Source organism: Monopterus albus, unplaced genomic scaffold, assembly GCF_001952655.1.
Source record: "Monopterus albus unplaced genomic scaffold, M_albus_1.0 scaffold5.1, whole genome shotgun sequence".
Lineage (NCBI taxonomy): Eukaryota > Metazoa > Chordata > Actinopteri > Synbranchiformes > Synbranchidae > Monopterus > Monopterus albus.
Window position 1 is genome coordinate 3,176,576 of NW_018127885.1, and position 19,862 is coordinate 3,196,437.

General features: G+C 40.9%; 2 protein-coding genes across 2 annotated transcripts in view; both read right to left on the bottom strand.

The window, feature by feature from the left end:
• The window catches only part of ano2a (anoctamin 2a), a 19,700-nt gene extending 6,341 nt beyond the window's left edge, over positions 1 to 13,359 (bottom strand). The window contains exons 1-25 of the mRNA XM_020613843.1: positions 13,256 to 13,359; positions 11,851 to 12,019; positions 11,362 to 11,664; positions 10,157 to 10,252; positions 9,798 to 9,970; positions 9,399 to 9,453; positions 9,238 to 9,289; positions 9,045 to 9,100; positions 8,813 to 8,860; positions 8,214 to 8,278; positions 7,367 to 7,501; positions 7,098 to 7,258; positions 6,702 to 6,784; positions 5,127 to 5,201; positions 4,945 to 5,001; positions 4,381 to 4,458; positions 4,027 to 4,228; positions 3,194 to 3,305; positions 3,049 to 3,106; positions 2,847 to 2,947; positions 2,603 to 2,766; positions 2,337 to 2,489; positions 2,045 to 2,097; positions 1,727 to 1,905; positions 1,371 to 1,476 (exon numbers count right to left, since the gene is read on the bottom strand). Of these exons, the coding sequence (XP_020469499.1) occupies positions 1,371 to 1,476; positions 1,727 to 1,905; positions 2,045 to 2,097; positions 2,337 to 2,489; positions 2,603 to 2,766; positions 2,847 to 2,947; positions 3,049 to 3,106; positions 3,194 to 3,305; positions 4,027 to 4,228; positions 4,381 to 4,458; positions 4,945 to 5,001; positions 5,127 to 5,201; positions 6,702 to 6,784; positions 7,098 to 7,258; positions 7,367 to 7,501; positions 8,214 to 8,278; positions 8,813 to 8,860; positions 9,045 to 9,100; positions 9,238 to 9,289; positions 9,399 to 9,453; positions 9,798 to 9,970; positions 10,157 to 10,252; positions 11,362 to 11,664; positions 11,851 to 11,997 (2,712 nt within the window). The 5' untranslated portion in view covers positions 11,998 to 12,019; positions 13,256 to 13,359. The remainder of the gene's footprint in view (positions 1 to 1,370; positions 1,477 to 1,726; positions 1,906 to 2,044; positions 2,098 to 2,336; positions 2,490 to 2,602; positions 2,767 to 2,846; positions 2,948 to 3,048; positions 3,107 to 3,193; positions 3,306 to 4,026; positions 4,229 to 4,380; positions 4,459 to 4,944; positions 5,002 to 5,126; positions 5,202 to 6,701; positions 6,785 to 7,097; positions 7,259 to 7,366; positions 7,502 to 8,213; positions 8,279 to 8,812; positions 8,861 to 9,044; positions 9,101 to 9,237; positions 9,290 to 9,398; positions 9,454 to 9,797; positions 9,971 to 10,156; positions 10,253 to 11,361; positions 11,665 to 11,850; positions 12,020 to 13,255) is intronic.
• Positions 13,360 to 14,275: 916 nt separating this feature from the next.
• The window catches only part of vwf (von Willebrand factor), an 18,962-nt gene continuing 13,375 nt past the window's right edge, over positions 14,276 to 19,862 (bottom strand). Inside the window, exons 35-53 of the mRNA XM_020613465.1 lie at positions 19,687 to 19,862; positions 19,283 to 19,524; positions 18,975 to 19,164; positions 18,514 to 18,855; positions 18,159 to 18,397; positions 17,860 to 17,962; positions 17,656 to 17,727; positions 17,373 to 17,477; positions 17,058 to 17,263; positions 16,813 to 16,962; positions 16,609 to 16,725; positions 16,100 to 16,280; positions 15,949 to 15,986; positions 15,675 to 15,791; positions 15,286 to 15,384; positions 14,949 to 15,077; positions 14,824 to 14,863; positions 14,624 to 14,721; positions 14,276 to 14,483 (exon numbers count right to left, since the gene is read on the bottom strand). The exon at positions 19,687 to 19,862 is cut by the window's right edge and continues 50 nt beyond it. Of these exons, the coding sequence (XP_020469121.1) occupies positions 14,298 to 14,483; positions 14,624 to 14,721; positions 14,824 to 14,863; positions 14,949 to 15,077; positions 15,286 to 15,384; positions 15,675 to 15,791; positions 15,949 to 15,986; positions 16,100 to 16,280; positions 16,609 to 16,725; positions 16,813 to 16,962; positions 17,058 to 17,263; positions 17,373 to 17,477; positions 17,656 to 17,727; positions 17,860 to 17,962; positions 18,159 to 18,397; positions 18,514 to 18,855; positions 18,975 to 19,164; positions 19,283 to 19,524; positions 19,687 to 19,862 (2,830 nt within the window). The 3' untranslated portion in view covers positions 14,276 to 14,297. The remainder of the gene's footprint in view (positions 14,484 to 14,623; positions 14,722 to 14,823; positions 14,864 to 14,948; positions 15,078 to 15,285; positions 15,385 to 15,674; positions 15,792 to 15,948; positions 15,987 to 16,099; positions 16,281 to 16,608; positions 16,726 to 16,812; positions 16,963 to 17,057; positions 17,264 to 17,372; positions 17,478 to 17,655; positions 17,728 to 17,859; positions 17,963 to 18,158; positions 18,398 to 18,513; positions 18,856 to 18,974; positions 19,165 to 19,282; positions 19,525 to 19,686) is intronic.

Sequence of the window (19,862 nt, forward strand, 5' to 3'; positions counted from 1 at the left end):
AACTTAAACACAACTAAAGCACAGTTGTCATCGTTTCCACACAACCATTCAAAAGTGTTCACACTTATTTCTAATTATGTGATGAGAAGGTACAAATCATAAGCCAGTTAAAGTGCACAGATGGCACAGGTACATCCATCAACTATGGATAACAATATGAGAGGTAGAGGAATAAAAGGTGTTGGACAAAAAGGACAAGGAAGAGTAAGACCAGGAACAGAATGTGGTCCTTCCACCATACAGCACTGTCCTCAACCCAACAGAAGAGTTTTCTCTGCATGGCGTTGGAAAGTTTATGACCAAAACCCATATACCAGGGAAAATCTCTTACAGGCAATGGAACTGGCCTGTGGTGACATAGATGTGCAGTCTTGTCAAGGCTGGATCCGCCACACCAGAGGGTTTTTTGCCCGTTGCCTGGCAAGGGACAACATTGCCTGCGACATAGATGAAGCCCTGTGGCCGGGCCCAGCTAAAAGACATGATCCTGAGGCAGAATAATCTTTCTGATGTGTTTTTGACTTCTTTTTCTTTTTTGATAAATTCACTATACAATAAACCTTTTTGTTGTAACTACATGTCCTGTATGCTGTGTTCTCCTTTTTTTGATGTAGTGTCTAATGACTGAGCTGTAGTGTGTATATGATTGACTCTGTGTATGATCTGAAAGCATTGTTTGATTTTGAGTGCTGGTGACATGGTTTTGAAGCAATTGCTTGATTTTGCCAGACGAGTCACAGGTTTTGTGAATTTAGTTTGAGTATTTGGATTTGTGTTTAAGGTTTTGAGAAAATGAGTGGTGGTTTCAAGAAATGTGTTTTAGCAATTCAGAAAAACTGTATTATAGGAAATATAATTTAATAGAGCTTAATAGATTCTGTTAGCTGCAAAAGAAGGCAAATTCATTTTCTGACCCCCAAATCTATAGGGATACACTGCTCCACTGGAGTGGTTTCAGGGTGATACTGACCTTATTAAGCTGACTGGATATCAGCCAAATGATTTGCATTACATATCCACTTTGTTGATGTCCCTATAGAATTCTGTGTTTCCACTATCAGATACAATAAGTACAGTAAGTCACGGTGGGTTTCAGATCCAGTTTTAGCACCATAGACTAGACTCAAATTATATAAAATTGTCCCAGTTAGTTTGACACAGTGTTATTTACAGATCTTAAATTTGACAGTGAGGGAACACTAGGATCAGTGGTCAGATTAGGAATTGGCACCTGGAAAGAAAAGGTTAGATCAGTGTAATAAAGTCAAACAATGGTGAAGAATGTATGAAGCAACATGGGGTTTGTTTATAGAGACATTTGGGTTTAAACCCACTGAAGAAAACTACAGTTGTAAATATCTTTTTCATACCTGGAAGAATATTACAAAGGCCAGTTTTGCTGCCAGGACAGACCAGTATTGTTTAGAGAATGTGTAGGCATCTGGTGCCCATGGTGGGTCTCTATAATCCTTATACCTGAAAAACACAGTGCAAATATTAGCAAAGAAGAACCTAGAGTAATGAACTGAAGTGGTTACCTGACAGATAAAAACGTAGTAACTCTTAAAATAAGATTTGCCTCAGTAAACCATGCTACATGCCACATTTTCCAGTTTCTGAAAACTTCAGACAACTTTGGGATTTAGGTAAAGTAAGAGTTAAGCTGCTGGGTTCAAGGATTTTTAGGAGGATCCAGGCAGGTCTAGTCTGAGAGTGTCACTCTGACCTGCACATGGAGACTCCGGGGATCAGGGTGGTGCTGGGCGCGGTGCCTGGTGGGAAGTTGCTGACATTAAAGTAGGACAGTGAGTGCTCTGTGTAACCATTCATAGTGCTATTCACACTGTAGATGTACTGGTACACCATTCGTGGAACAAACTCTGATGTGAAGGAGATGACAAAGGCCTGAGGAAACAAAAAAGAAGTGAAAATGACAATGCTATATTATGACACATCATCACGTACCAGTTACTGCTGGCAGATCAACTGGTTATTAGATATTATCCAGATATTACAAGCACAGTAAAGACACACAGACACTTACATTGGTAATGACAGAGAACTTGCTGATTCCACAGAGAATGTTGTACCAAATCCCTGGAGACAGCATGTGCATAAAGAGACAAAGAGGGAAAGGGGAAAGTGTGTCCGTTCATGTGTGCATTTGTATTCGTGTAAGGGAAAGCAACAGACAGACAAACATGTACAAGAGAGACAAAAATGGAGGCACAGGGTAGAAAAAAGGAAAAGAAGGTGATTAAAAATTCAAGCGTATTTTACATGTACATTCAGACAGAAACAAAACGAATGAACATGCTTTCCTGTGTGATCTGTACCTATGTCTTTAGACCTCACAGCATCGGGCCGCCGGATCTCTGTGACAAATTTTGCAGCATCCAGGCGAATCTCAATGACGTTGTTGAGCAGGGCAAATGCTGGCGCGAGGGGGAAGGAGGCCACGAACAGAGACACAAACCCATACTGGATTACTGTAAATATTAAGAGACACATGCACAAAAGAGTTTTTAAAAATAACAGTGTAATTATAGCAGTGAGTGACTGAGTAAATAAAGGAGTGAGTAGGAAACTAAATGAAACTCACCCATTTCCATGTATTCTGGGCTGACACCTTCAAAGGGTTCAAGGGCAAAATCTTTGTGAAATTGTTGTTTTGGTCTCTTCTCTTCTGCTTTGCTCTCCTCGTTTACTGCTGAGCTTTTTATTCCTTTTTGTTCCTGCATTGTTCTGTACATCTTTTTCAGTTTTCTGAAAAATACCCAAAGGGAGATATACAGTAAATGACAGAGGACAGAGTCACAGCAAAAAAAAGAAGCAGGTTTACTCACGGTATGAGAATCTCAAACACGTTGTTTTGGATGAGCTGCTTTCCCAGCATGATCATGCTGAGCTGAATGCAAAGTTCAATGAGGCAGCCTGGTGGAGCACACTGGTGAATAAAAAAAAAAAACACATTTAGTCAAAGCACAGATGAACATATGCTGTACGTATACATAAACAATAAGTAGTAATGTGTGTAAGTGAACCTACCTCCTCCATGCGATAGTCTTCAAACACATAAACATAATCACCAGGCCTCCCAGCAAACCTATAAGAAGAGAGGACCAAGTCATATGTTAGGCAATAAAGTCAAACTCCGGTGAGAAGTGAGTGAAGACTTTCAAAAACTACACACCTGCCCTTGAAGAAGGCCACATAGAAAATAGGTGCAAAGGCATTCATGGATTTCAGAAAGAAAGACTTGAAGATCAGTTTCTCTTCAAACTCTTTCTTAGTCTTAGGAAGTTCTGTTAGAAAGGAGCACAACAACGCACCCAATGCTCAGAGTCAGACCAAGACTCCACATCTTTATAAAGTCACATGTAGCAGCTTTGTGTCTGTCCTTTACTGAATCTATTATAGCAGGCGACAGCAAAGTAATGTAGTTAAGAGAACTGGAGGTAACATATGTACAGTAAATATACTTTTAATGTATCCAGCAAACTTATGCAAAATGTAAATAAATGGTGGAAGCAAAATGTGTGTCTTTTTAGTTGTTTTGAATCTCCTTGATCATTTTGCATCTCTTTACCAGTGTTTTGACTCTTTTTGGTCTTTTTTTTTTTGTTTTTTAGTCATTTTTGTCTGTTTTACATGTTTTTATCTGAGGTTGTTTTGTATGTCTTTGTGCTAATTTTGCGTCTCTTTGTGGCTGTGCTGCATCAATTTTTACTCATTTTGCATCTATTTATTGTTGATTGACTTTCCAGCAGGAAATATTAACTGTCACTTCATACATAGGTTCTGAGCCAGTAGGCCCCATATACCCATTCAGTAAACCATCCATGTTTCTGCCACTTCTTAATTCTACCCACCACTCACACATTTTACCCTTACTATCTGCATCTCCTGTTCTGTTTAGTCCTAGTATGTTGCAATGTCTTTCTGCTGTCTCATATTTATTTGAACTATCATAATGAGATGTTAAGGCATCCCTATTTAATGCTTTGCTTTGTATAAGAACAATACCCAGTTCAGTCAGCCACACAGCGATCGCTCCATACACCTCTTCCAACACCAGAACAACCAGCATGTTGAGGATGATGCCTGTGGTGGTGACGGTCATCCTCACGCTTGCCTTAGCTTCAGGATCAGGGTTCATGGACCACACACTTAACATGCAGATACGATAAACTACCACCCCAAACACTGCTGAGAAGGTCACGAAGATCTGAACACACAACACACGTACAGTGTTTACAGTTAAGTGAACTGACTGATCACTAATGCTGACAGTGTAGATGGATAATTTATGGATATATGGTTTAAAAAATGAGAATATGAGCATTAATATGACTATGAGAATGAGTATAAATGCAGTACCAGTAGTAATAAGGTGGACACGTTGATGAAATAACCTGACAGATGATCTTCAGTGTCCAGAGACTCTGGATCTTGCTGCTAAGAAAACATGTATATTACTTTGGAATGCACATAGGTTTATGTACAGTAATGCTGAGCACATGTTCATATGTTTTCTGTCTGGCAGGTGCATGTTTGCTATCTGAAAGGACAGTAATCCCTTCTCCTTCTTCCTCTACCTCCACCCATTATGCCTCTCCATCAGTAATCTGGGCTAATCTCAGGCAGGTAAGCAGCTTTGGACTCAACCACCCACAGTAGGTGAAGGGAGTTTTCTCTTTATGCACCAACATTAACTCATACACTCCCAGTTAGTCTGTAATAACTGTATTATACACACAAAAAGTTGCAGACATGCTACAATGTCTACTTATACTATATAGCAACAGTTTGTTTACATTGACCTTGTGTAGTGTAGATTATCCACCAGCAATCACTATGAAACATGTTTAAATCTCTTCAGTGTAACAATCCTGCCCTCTACCCCTGTGTAATGTTTTATCACACAGAGCAGTGTAGTGGTACCTGGGCAGCCAGCATCCGGTCTGTTTCTCCATCTACACCATCCCCAGTTTCAGTCACCTGTAACAGTGTAAAACCACACATATAAGAAAATTGTATCCTGTTAAAAACATGTCAATATAACTACGTGTGCAGTTTGTACTAGTTGCATCTGAAACACGTAGAAACACAATCAGTTATAATACCTTCCTCTGGGACTGTGCTTTCATCTTTGCTTTTTTTTCCTGTAAAACTTCTTCATACTCAGGCCTCACCTCCTCCTGCAACAAACCAACACACAGAGGGTAACAATGGGGCTGCGTAACGTGAGGAACATATCACCCTCATTTCAAGCTATTTGCAGCTTTACAGTTGTTATGGTAGCCCCCCTCACCAGGAGGGTGAGGGAGGACTGAGGTTGGACTCAAGTTTGCAGACCCAGGTGCTAGGGGGAAAAACATAACGGTTGCTGGTAAAAAGAACACAAAAGTCTCAAAAGAACATAACAAAGTCCAAGTACGTATACGGTCCGGGTAGAGTGGAGATGGTGGAGGGAATCAAAAAATGGTGAATCATGGGACTGACGGCATGGAAGATAAAAGCACGTATATTGAGTAACGAGTAGCTAATGTGGATAAGGTCAAGCCAAAATGCACAGGAACTGTCAGCGTAGCATTCTAACCCCCTGTATATTACGCGGTACATAGATAATGTTCCGGTGAAGACAGAGCGTCTGCCAGAGGTTTATATAAGGAGGCGAATAATCATCGGGATGCACCCCAGCTGTGTGCATCGACAAACCAGTCGCTAATTACTGGAATGCAACACAGCTGAGGCGCAGAGCCCACAGGATAAAGAGAGCAGAGGAGAGAAAGACGGAGGAGAGGCAGCAGCTGCCGAGCGGCCCTGACAACTACAGTGGCTTGAGTAACCAGTTATAAAAGTTACCGTCCGAAATGAACTTAAAGCCACAAATTCACACTACACAGCTACGTTCTCTGACATTGTAATGGCCGGGGCAGGAGTGAGAGTTCCGTGATCTCATATCTGTAGCTCTGAGGGGATGGTAGCCTGCTGCCAGACAGGGTCTATGTTTTCACCTCAGCATGATGTTGCTTGGCAACCGTCAATATTTTCAAGCAGCATACACTTATTATGATTAAATAAACATGCAAACATGTTCCCATTTCCAACTTTATAAAAATTGCAATAAACAATACAGTTTTAGAATAAAAAAAACAACCTCTGATTCACTTCTAACATGCACACCTGGACTCGCTTCTATAGGCAGCAGAGACAGAAATAAATCAAGGAAGAGACAAAGAAACAAAAGAGAAAGAACACGAGATAACAGAAAGAGAGAGAGGGAGAGAAACTTGTATTAGGCTGGGAGTGTTTACAATGTGACCCTGCTGAGTCAGCAAATGGCCTGCTTTAAGAAGGGACCAATCCCATTAAAGAGTTGTGAATGCATGAGTGGCCATGTTTATAACGTGTTGTAGAGTGGCTGCTGTTCTGAGACAAATAATCTCCAAGGCCAGCCACAACTAATGGCCATGAAGTCAACACTCCCTCCTTTACTGACTTGGCACATTAACAAACAGGAAATGTGAAAATAGAGCATGAAAAAAACTGATGCAAAAATTCATACTTCATGATGTGGTACAGGCAAAGCGGTGAAGGCTCTGATTGTCGGTACTCTCAGATATACGAGTATATTGTATGTGAATGTTTGTTGCACTGCATATGTATGTATAGTAGTCTTGAATCTATTTTAGTACCTCCTCATCCTCCAAGCTTGTCAGGTCCCATGTATGTTTCAGATACATCTGTCGTCTTTTCCAGTGCTCAAGGAACCAGCCAGCTACAAGAGGATGCACACAAGGAATGTTAAAAAAAAACAAGTATTAAAAAAACTGACATTTTAAACAATGTTTTATTGCTCAAAAATGTTTTTAACTGTACAATAATGCTTTAGCAGGACACCGAAAGGAAGCAGTCTATGTTCTGTTTTATGTTGTTTCCCATGACAGTGCATCTATGTGGGTTAAATAAGTAAAGACTGAATTAACACAGATGTAATCAAGCCAACTGTCTTTCCTGTCAGTTCCTAGGAGCTGGTCTATTGAAATATCCTGTGCTTTCTGTATGAAAGGTGTATTAAAATGTCTGGTTACCCCACAGAGACATGAAAATAGCAAAGAGGACAGTGGCTCCGTTGTCAAACAGGTATGAAGCTCGGGTCAGTGAGCACACTGAACTCAGGCGCCAGTAATCACACACTGCATCACACAGTGGGCACATGGTGATGTTCAGATTGTCATCACATGTCTCCTGACTGAAAGGTAAATGTGTGCAAAGCACAGACAGTGATATAATTACATGTACAGAGATAATACAGTGCACTTTTGATAAGCATATGGTTGAAGAGTACTTATCCACTTGCCTTGGCACATTGGCATCCACAGTGAATATGCCATACAGGAAGACAATGATGCCCAGTACAGAAGGAGGGATGAGGAGCTGAGTATAAACACCAAGCCAGGCAAAATACAACCCAATCTGCTCTCCAAAGTATTTCCTGTTAAAATAAGGACACCCTATTAACTAGTTGCCAGGGATGGTAGTGTTACAGATTACCAGCCAAATGATCAGATGATTGGTCCAACTTTGCTTCATAGTAGTAAACAGTATCTTCCCATCTACAGGTCAGATTGAAGTGCAGCACCACCATTATGGCAAAACTGTCTCTCAACCAGCTCTTTAGGCTATGATAAGGTCTTTCCAAAGCAGTGACTTCTCTTACAAGAAATTTGCTTCATAATGAGTGATTTTCAACAACTAAATCCTAATGTTTTAATGACTTGTTGACTTATCCTGATGCACAACTAACAGATGAAACATTCCACTTTTGTGGAACAAATATTTAAGCATCTAAAGAGCAAAATCTCTTGAGCAATTTTACTGGGAATATGGGCCCGTTCCACTTTAGGCACACTGTGACCTTTCATCTTTAACTATCCTTAGGTCAAAGTGTCAAATTTACAGATAGGAAATGATTCATCTAATATGAAGAGCTTCTCTACACTGATAAACCTGTAAGGATAATAGCTTTTCCCAGCCTTTGGTTTAGCAGCATCACCAGGACAAACCTCTACATCTCTACAAGGAGCAAATCCATCAGTGTGTTTCTCCAGTTCAGCACTTTGGTATTAGTAGCTATATACCTGAACAGTGCCAGCGCAAACCCAAGCTAGGCTATTTTTGTTTGCCCTAAATGCTCAGTACTGTACCTGATCAGGTCCACAGGCTGGTATTTAAGCATGACTCCATAGTTAGCCCATTCTTCATGGAGGACCTGAAGGACACCCAAGCACATGACAAAAATAAAATACCAGTGAATGATTAATTATAATGGCACATGGTGTCTATATAATGTTTCCAAACCAAACAACAGCTTTGGCTTATTACATGTAACATACTGTACAGTGAACACAACTTCATATATTATGTAAATGAATAATACGTTCTAATCTTAAATGTCTAATATTTCTATCTGTTGAATGATACTGAATTTGTCCAAAAGTCAAAAGCTCAGTCAAAACAGGTAATATATTCATGTTTATGAATGCCCGTGAGAAGACGAGCTGCAGGATTTTGAACTAACTGAAGTCTGTAGGAATATTTGAGATAAACCAACATACAATGCAACAGTACAAGCTCTTAAAAAACCTCCAGTTTTTCACTTATTATGGCCAAATCAGGACAGTAGAGTAGTTTGTTTCTGCCTCAAGAAGCATGCATGGCATTATCTCCAGTGACTCCAATAATATTACCATTATGGATGTTTGAAAAGACATTCAATCACATTTGTCAAGGCCACTCAACCCACCTGTCTGTCATTTCGCTGATCTTTGCGTCCTCTCCTTGTGAATGACCCCTAAAAATAAAAAAAAAGTGATCAGCTTTTTATATGAGACATGCTGATGTACAGAATATAATTTCATGCATAGCCATACAGTAATTGTAGAAAAGGCTTTGGAAAAGTATTTTTCTATTAAAATTATTCCGATTCCCCATCTTCCCCTATTTATCTGTGAGACTGCTATTTCCATTATACTCACATCATGGAGAGGGAAGGCAGAGTCATAGACACCACGAGCCAATAATGACTTGATGCCTTATGACACAAAAAGTAAGTGTCAAGGGCTCGACAGTTTTATGACAGAGCACACTGACACAGCCTGAAATCTGACTGACAGTATGCATATGAATAGTATGAAGTAAGAGAATAAAACAGAAAAAGATAGACCTCACCAGTGGTTTGACAAGTTTGTCTGCAGGTAGTGCGCGAAATAATGTCAGCTACCTAGAAACAAACATAACATGGTACAAATGTAAGCTCAAATACATATGCAAAAACAAAGACAAAATATTCAGCAAACTAAAAATATATATATATTTGTTTCTGAACTCACTATTCTGCTTCGTGTTGCATTGTCAAATACAGTTTCTGTTGACTTGATGTCATATCTGCAGTGAATGACAGTGGCATGACAAATGTGAACAATTAACAACAGTCCTGTTCATAAAAGCTATGAGTTCAGTGTTCAAAACTACTGGTAACTTTGATTGTCTTGTTTTTGTGCACCACTATACAGATTATACAATTTCCATGTCAGTGGTGTGAACAGTTAAAGTTCTTTTTATGTGAAAGTAACAAAATCTTACAGTATGAGCACACAGCCTGCAGGTGATTTAGGTATGACTGTTATCTAGATCATTAGCCAGGCTTGAACTAAAACATGCCTGGGGTTAGTTTTCTGATACTATTCCACTACATGTGCACATTGGAATGTGACAGAGTATGTACTCACAAGTGCAACTTGTTTCTGATAAAAGGATGTTTGAGGGTTTTGAGATAGACACGTGTCCCTGAGTCTCTCTGGATGTCAAAGTCTGGGACGTCTGGTTGAAACGGCATGTTGACTTTAGTCACAAAGGAATCCCACATCCCAGCAATGCCCACCCGTTTTCGTAATTCACACTTCTGTTCAGAAAAAACATATGTGAAACAGATTTTTGATCAGATCTACTCAATACATGTTATATCATCCATACTACACACATCTGTCCTCACTATCACTGTACACATCACTTTCTACAGGTTTTTGACTCTTCAGTCCAAACAGGAGATTGGGATGAATAGAAGATCAATGAATATGGAAATGCAGACCTTTTTCACAGTGACTTTGATTTTCTGAAGCTCTGCTTCTCGACTGAGTATTGGCCATGGAATGTGCAGCCGAATAAACCCTATGCCATTTGACCTCTGCATATAAACACAAAGGTTAGCACACAGATGCATAAGAAATGTGAACATAAGAAATACTGCATACATTAATTCATCACATTAATCACTGCATACCTGTGACTGGAAAATATATTTCAGAATAGGCCTATTACATACTTTGCCTTTGCTTCTGCCTGTCCTGAGGCAATCATGAGCCATCTCTAAGCCCGTAAGTGTACTGCTTTGTGTTATAATGAGGCTGTTCATTTAGTTTAAGCCCAGAACCTCGCAATCCTGCAAGGCTAAAAAAATGAATGCAGAATATTATTCACAGAATATTATTATCATTATTAATCTGTTTTGATAATGTGAAAAATGACAAGCTATTACTTAGCCTCTGGGCCATGCAATTATTGTAATGACCCCAGTGCAGAGCAGGTACAGCTGCACAGGCTCAAATAGCACCTGCAACACCTCTAATGTTGTGGTTTATACTGATAAAACTCACCCTCAGCTTTTAAGTGGCAGGATTAAAATCTATTGCAGCAACACTATCAAGCTAGTCTGGTAATGGCAACCTCCATTACAGCAAAAAGTTACAATTTTCAGAACTGATTTCAACTACCACAGAGTAATTTTAACACATTCAGTGTAAACTGCTTTTCAGTGTTGGACCTATTTGACAGAACTGGTCATATCAGTGTTAACTGCTTGGAGATGTAGTTACACTCCACCCACAAATTTCAGTTTTGGTTGAACAAGGTGTCATGCAGCTTTAGCTACTGTTCAAGTGAACTGGTATCACACTTTACTGCAGTTTTTAACTGATGTTGTGATGTCAACAACAAACTGAGCATATGTCTGCAGTACAAAGCCGTGCTTGATGCCAAGACCATAATAGTGTTAATTCCAGTGACCTATGTTGCCTATATCAGTAGTGGTTGCCTATATATATTCTTTCTCTCTTTAATTAGAGTGCAGGCATTTCCTCCAGCTTCAAGGGAGAGACAGTCTTATCTTTAATCTGTTTGGCAGCCATCCAGTCTCAGGATTTGTGATCACTTAAGGATTGCTCTGACCCATCTATAGGAGTGTGCAGCAAATGAAAATATAATCCTGGTCAACGTACTGCAAAGGCAGATACACACCTCTTTATCACGCTCTATTAGTAGTCCGGCTTCCAGTAGTCCCGCCTCAAACTCTTCCCTCATTAAAGCCTTTTCCTCCTCAGACAGCCTCAGCTCCTCCACATCTCCTGCAGGTGCACCTGTCTCCCCAGACTCTGTTTCCGATCGGCCCAGCGCCGGTATTGGTATACTACTCCCATTGGATGAAACAGAAAGGCATGCCTTGGATGATTGCCTTTTTTTGTATTTGTAGGAAAGGACATAATCCACTTTTCTCTTGCCATCAGTAAAAAACAGCCCAGGGCCCAGATCAATGCCAGACTCCTAACAGAAACACACATAATTAATGAGCTAAGTGAGAAGGGATACAAGTAAGGAATTTAGACAGACAGATGTAGTGTCAATCCTTAACACTATTATATTACATGTCCCAGTTCAGGGAGGAGAAACCTGTGCTGTTAGATGTTAAAGCCACATGATGTCAGTGTTTACTTTCAGAGGAGACCATACCGATGGAGGGGGCTCATCTTCATCAGGGGCACTGATGGGGCCGCCGTTGATGGTGTCAAGACCAAGCCTGGACAGTGATCGGGCTAATGAAATAAGCGTAACTGAGTGAATGGACGATGACTCAGTCATTTCTGTAGTGACAGGCATATGTTCTTTTTACGTTTCATCCCTTTGAGAAACAAACAAACAAAGCAGGGATCAGTATCAAGAGGCTGAAATAACCTATGGACAGAATGTTACTTAGAGTTCGGCAGGTCAGAAAAAAATGTAGTAATATAATTTAAAGTAGACACTCCTATACAAATCAGTGATTCCCTTTCTTTTGGCTTGTGACCCTCTTAAACCAGAATGACCCACAATTCATCATTACAATTAGTTCAAACACCATTAAAATGAACAAAATAATGCATTGATCATTCTAATCCAAAAATAAAAGCTAATATGCAAATATGACATGTCACATTCTGCATGAGTACCTTTCCTGTACATTAAGTATATTTTGAATAACAATAAGAAAGTCTTGAGGCTTTTTTTTTTTTTTTTTTTTTTTTTTTTTTTTTCACAATATGTACTTATTTTATTATTGGATTATAGTTGTAGAATGACTCAAATAGAGTGGGTTTCATTTAATTATGGCAACATCGCTCACAGGAAATTACAGATCTAGGGGGAAATCACAACATGGGTCCGGTACTGGTCTCAGAGACCATATTGTATTTTATTTTCTTTTTATCATCATTATTATTACGTTTACTTAAGTGTCTCGGCATTGCTGCTTTTTTAAAGGCCAAAATAATTTTGGTATACTTGTGTATCCTTCTTGCCTGTTCACCGCGGAGTAGGTAAAAAAGCGCAAATGCATCGGAGTGCGCGTCTTAGCGCGGAGCTTAGAGGCGCAGCTGACCGCTCAACAGCAGAGACGGTCAACGGCACCCACCCTCTAATACAGTCACTGGAAACACGGGCTACAGCTCAAGCAAACTCACTGACATAATAAAGTCTGAGATCATGCGAAGACTCAAATAGACTTATCAAACTTTCACTATAAATAGTAACCTAAACTTTCACATTCAAAACAAAAAGATCAACAGTACACGCTAAATCCAAATAATTAATCCGCATTTTCACTATGGATACAACAGCCTCAACATCCAGGCACACATCAGTTTAGCCAGGAGGCTTAATTAATCAAAGCATCAGTTGAAGTTAAGCTTGGTTTGTGGAGTATTGCACATTCAAGCTGATACAGTTCAAATACATGAATGAAAGTGTTCAAAAAGACACTGCCAAAGCTGACAGCAGGAAACAGGGCAGTAAAAGCGATACAGGTAAAGTGTGCAGTCAATTAATTAATTCGCTTATTTATTGTACTTTTATCAAACTTCCGATGATAAAATTGACTCACCAGTGCTGGTGGAGGTTCAGTTCTTCTCTATGGGGATGAATGATGAGACGCGAGGCGCGCAGCCTGGCGAGGGGCTGAGATGTTGGACAATCCGCGCGCGCTCCCATAACCCCTGGCTTAACATGCGTGCGCACAGGCCGGCTAATTCCCTGACAGCTCCATGGGGACGGGAGGAAGGTGTGATGCATATTAGCGCTACATGGGAGGTGTGTGTGTGTAAGAGCTTACAGGTGACAAGACGTAGGGCTGAACCTCGCCTACTCTCTGCGTGCAGGCATGCACATCAAATGAAGCCAAAACAAAAAAAAATCTGTGCAAATCAAGGTTATTATCTCCCTGGAATAACTATTAAATATTTTTTATGAATCAAGTCTAAAGCATTATATATAAAATGACTTGTATAAAAGTACATTATGAAAAGCACCAAATGACATCAACCTTTTGCTTTAGTGCAAATGCAGCCATCAGATGTATTACTGGGGGGCATTTTATTTATTTTATGTATTGCTGAATAGTTGAATCCATGATAATACATTCTTAAACCCAGTATTTGCTTTGCATGTAAATCCTAACCTATAATATAAGTAGTGGCATAAGCTGTCAAATGAATGCAATTTAGTAAAAAGTACATATCCCTCTCAGTTGTTGTCGATTATAAAAGGCACATAAACTACAAATACATCATAGTTGTATTAGAATTTAAGTGTACTTTATTACATTTCATCACTGGTGGGTTTCTTTTAGATTAACATGATTAAAATGTGATAAATGCTGATAAACCTTTTTGCTCCAAATTGTTTCATATCTCAGAAATATATTGAAAAAGAAAATCTGTTATCATATTTAAACTATTGACACAAGAAACATCAATCTTTACAAACCCATACATTTCAGTAGAAATATTAAGACTACAGCAAAACAGACAAAAATGTAGTGCTTTCAAAAACTGGCAGGATTGTGTTATTGTTATTTGTGTTGTTTTCTTAAGTGGGTACATTTTACTTGGCTATACAAACACCACTTACTCTCTCTCTCTCTCTCTCTAGAAGCAGTGTTTGGACAGACAGTCGCATGCTGTGACAGACAGGACAGTGTGGTGGCTGCGAGTGCCGTTGGCACACAGGACAGGAACGCTGAGAGGCTCCGTCTTCACAGCAGCACAACACACACACTCCTGCTCCACAGCGGCCTTCTCCAGGGAGTACATGGACTTACTGCGACATTTACCCTAACAAACAGATAGACAGTACCACAGAAAGCATGGAATGGTGAGGGACAATGTTATGATTTCACTGACCTTTGTAGGTTAATCCTAGCAAGAAAAAAATTCATCTTTAAATGTTTGTGTGTGCATGTGCAGTTTGTTACCTCACAATAGTGCAGATCTATCTGGTGCTCTGAATAGCAATCATCCACTTTGATGAAGTTAAGCATTCCCTTTGTCCTCTGACACTCTGGCTCCGTACCTTCACACAAGCGCACACTTTACTTAAAAGCAGAGAGTTAGAGATTGATCTTGATTGTTCATATTAGAGACCCAGTCATGCCCAGGGCACTGCTCTACTTACACATCTCACAACAGGTTGTTCCAATCTGGCTGACCTTCCCCTGATGGACAAACAGAATGGGAGAAACAGTTTCAGAAAAATGTGTGGGAAATACTGAGAGATGGATGAAGGGCAGCCAGTCTCACCCCCATGTCCAGGCAGGCTTGACGGTTAAAAGGGGGGCAAGTGGTCACTCTGATCTGCAGGGCAAGCCCTCCTTTACTGTTGACACTACAGGAATACAAGTTGCATCCATCCTTGAGGGTGGTGTTCACCTGGAGGGAGACAAACATACATGCACATAGAATATGTACAGTATGAAACATTCTTGCTTCTGAAAAGTTGTTCTTTCTTTTTATAATGTGCTAGACTTAATAAATGTAAATAAAAATGTTTATTCATTTACCTATCTGAGTGACAAGTTTCATAAGCAAGACATTGTCTTGCAAAGTCTTGTCTTGTCCTGAACTGCTAAGCACCTACCTGAACACTGATCATCTTTCCATCTAGCCTTTGCATGAAGCAGGCGGTGGGAACACAGCGACCACAACAAGCATCTTCCTCTTTCTGCAAAGTGTATCCCTGAAAATTTTGTTGTTATTATTGTATGTTAATTCATAAATGAGGACAAGCAGAAAACACTGCTGTAAATACAAAGACATAAATTTACCTGGACTTTTTATAGCAACTAAATCATTCATGGATGCATCATGTAAAATGATGGGGTCACAAGTTAAAGGTGAGCATGGAGGAAATGTTGTCAGAGCATTAAGGAATGAACATTGTGGATGTTTAGTGATCAGGTGTGATGGTGATAAATGATACTGGCTACAAAATAATAATAGTAATAATAATAATGGTACAACAGTTACCTGTGGACAAGAGGGACAGGTGATTCTTCTGCAGGACAGTTTGTATTTCCTCACAGCAATGTCCTCCACCATACACTCACAGTGTGTACACACATCCACCATCAGCCTCTCCCCTGCCTGTACAAACACATACTGATCAAGATGGAGCACTGAAAGTGCTATTCAAAACATTCAAGTTAAGTTAGTTTTCATTTGCATTGTCCAGTATTCCAAATTTGCCTAAAGGGGCTTAACATTCAAACAGGAACAGAGAATACTTTTCTGCATGACTTACTCCTATCACAGTGTGGTTGAGGACACAGGCATCCAATTCTAGGTCAGGTAAGGATAACTGTTTCTGGGATGACACCACTATGACAGGGTCCTCTGCTGGACAGACTGCAACTTGTTATATCAACTGTGTATGCGTCTGCATGTGTGTTTACCACAGTGGCAGCTGGGGCAGCAGCCCTGTGTGTCACAACGTAGCTCGGTTCCAAGTCGGCAAGATGGAGTGTCCATAACAGAGCAGCTGACATTGGTTGCAGAAATGAACACCTCATCTTTCACTTTCACACACTGATGTAACACACATTTGTCATGTGGAGACTGCCATACCTCACCCACCTATAAAGAGTCACACATTAGATTTCTACATTTCTTTTTCTGTAATTACAGCCAGTAATTCCCAGAAATCTATATCTTAATGTATACAGTAATGCATGATTAATTGAAAAGAATTTATGAGAAAGGTTTATATGAAAAAAGACACACAGATCAGATGTAGATGGAACAAAGTTAAAATGGGAGGAAAAAAATCATATATGCCATAACTTGCATATCAGTGCAGCTTGCCGTGCAGGACACTACAATGATTGGCACTGACACAGAAATAGTTACTAAGAATACACAGATTATTCAGGTATATATGATTCCTCTCTATACATATAAGTACATGTCTGAGGTTTCCTCCAATCAGTGTGTCCCCTCGCATTTCTCCCTTGGACTCCACACAGCTGGTTGGTGTGCACTTCCCACAGCACTCTCCTTTTGATGAACCGTATGTAAAGCCCTGAAATATGTGAGGAGTATAAAAGGATTAATAGTGGTAGAAGCACAGTGATAATGTTTATGTCTGGTGCATGTGTCTGTGTTTCACCCTAGGGCAGGTCCGATCACAAACAGGTGGGGTACACTGAGCAATATGCAAAGAGGTCTCTTTGTCCTGTAGCTGGGTGCAGCTGCACTTCTCACATCCTTCTTCCCATTCACTTCCAAGAGGATGAACAACACCACCAACCACACACACCTGGAGAGACACACAGTAATAAAACAGGACAGTATAAACAGTAGTGGCAATGAAATTATATTTATGCGCTAGAAATTTCATCAGAACGCACTCACCTTGTCTGACAGGCAGCTGGTTTCTGTGCAGCCACAGTCATTGGTAGAGGAGGACGTGATGAACCCAGCAGGGCAAGTGCGAGTCACATTCTGGCAGCTGCACACACATTCAAACGCGTCACAGCACTTTGTCTTTTTGACTGACAGTTTGCGATGCGTGGGACAAGCAGGGGGAGCCTGAAGATCACACTTGTCCTTTTTACACACTGAGACAGAAAAAGGATGAAGACAAAAATGTGAAGGGGATCACATGGGTGTGTGCTCTGTTGAGCTGAACAGAGCTTGAACATCACAGAGAATGTGTGAATGTCCTACCGCACTCATGTATAGGCTGACACTCTCCTGGGTTTTTTAGAAGCACAGTCTGACCATCCTCACACCGGGGCATGTCAGGCAGGTCACAGTTCACCAGATTACATACTGAAATGTCACAAAATAAGAGAATAAGACAGGCAGTGGGTAAGTGACATATACAGTACGCTTCCTTATATGGAGTTTATATACACTGCTCAAAATATTATGATTTTGAATAATTTGTTCATCAAGATGCAATGTTTGATTTAAGTGCTCCCTTATTTTTGGCAGTGTATATACTCACCACACTCATACTCTGGGCAGCACTTGGATTCTTTCTTCTCCCTCAGGATTTCACAAGGTCCACACACTGGAGCTATGCACACATACAGATGATTAATCATAGCACTGCTATGTCTAAACCAACTACTGTTTGCAAAAATGTCAGGTCTCACAAAACTAGAAAATCAGATATAATGGACATAGCAGCAGCGACAGGGGTGCTTACCTTTGACATCATTGCAGGGTCGTGCAGTGCAGTTGATGTGTTGTTGGTCTAAACACATGCAAATCAGACATGGGTTCTCTTCTGGTACCCAACTCTGCATATACTGTACAAACAAAAGTAAACCATGTTCTTTTTTTTATCATGTATGTATTATGTACCACCAGAGGGCGCACACTTTTAATGATGAACACTGGCTGCTCCATTTCTATTAGCATGATTTCTGTAATTAAGGAATTGATTTAGACTTTGTATTCTTTACTCACACATTCATTCATATTTTTTGTTACCCTGTATCTCACCATATATGTGTGTCCATGATGGTCGACACATTGCCTGCATGCATCTGGTGATACACAGTGTCCGTGGTGCAAAACCATCCCTCCAGTACAGAAACATCCCTCAGTAGGTGTGTCCATACAGGATGACTCGTTACCCCTGGCAACCGACCAGTCGCCAGGCAACGTCTGCATGTTACTACAGTCCTCTACACATCCTGTTCGACATGCATCATACTCCATGGAGCTGGGACACTGTAATGCTATGACAAAGAACAGGCAGAAGTTTAGGTTTAGGCTCAGACTGGGTATTGAAATGTGTCCACTGCTGCAAAGGAACGGAAACATGTAGACATTTGCACATCAAAAACCGACTTACGGCAGAGGTGAGGGTTCCTCCAGTCCACACATGTACCTCTCTGTCTGCAGAGGTGTGCATAGGCAGAAATAAGCTCACACACATCTGACTGCTCACATGCCTGCTCCTCACATTTGGCAAGGAACACCTGGACAGGAATGTGTGCATGGCATGGTTCAAACACCTCAGAATGCAAGGCCTGACATCCCATTGCTGCTCCAGACACACACACTGCCCTCCGCTTTGGCAGGCACACACCACCATCTACAGCCACAGTCCAGTCTGAGATGAAGGCTGGCTGGTTGGTGGTCGAGCTGCCATTATGTAAAGACAGAACGTTAACCTTTTCTTCCCCACAGGCACCTGGAGGAAAGAAACAGAGAGCCATGACACCACAGGAAAGAGACAGCTTTGCAGTTGTGACAGAAGCAATTAATAAAGAGAAACAGGGGTGACTTTTGAATGGGTGTTATTTTTGTTACCGCAGAGTCCAGCAGTGTGGCCAGTGGTGGAGGAGCTCAGCAGTGTGATGGTAAACTCATTGCTCTGAGGAGTGAAGGTCAGGACATAGCCGTGCTCTGATTTCAGCTGCAGCATCACTCCTCCATAACGCACCAGCTCCAGGCCATCGTACCGCCATGGCAGCACGATCTCTTCCTGATCAATCACAGCCTGCTCAGACACACACACAGCTAGTAAATAAATGTTTAGATATTCTATATATTATGTCACATTTAATCCATTTCAGTGTCAGTGCAGGTATCCCACCAGTAACAGACACAATGCTTACCATCATGTCGTCCTTCAGCAGCAGCTTATGTGTTCCATGAATCACTTCCATTGCTTTCATGCAGACCTGGTGGTAGTGCTCTGGGTCCCGACAAGGTCCACTGTGGAGTTTGACCTCTGACCCCTCACTGATGCCTCTGCTAACAGTGAGAAGTGTGTAGGAGCACAAGCCCTCCCCATCCAGCCTGAGGGCCAAGCCATCAAACCTCACGACATGATTTGTGGAGCTGCCCATACACATACCTGCCAACACACACCAGGCAGGAGTTAGGACAGGTGATCTGTTAAGAGTCAGTATAAACAGACTGGAATGCAAGCCTTCAGCGTTTATTGTTAATAGACAAGGTGGGAAATAATGCACACTTCGTGGAGATATGTTAAATTTGACCCGTTTGGTTTACATACAAAGGCATTCCCAGTGGCAGCTACAGGTCTCCTGGACTTTGACAGGTGGCATGCTGTTTCTGCAAGCTGGCGGCTCTAGTCTGTCACAGCTGACTTTGTGGTTCTGTAGTGTCACTGCCCCACTGGGGTGGCACAGGAGAGAGTGGCAGGCCGCCTCCCCTAGGCATGACTCACCC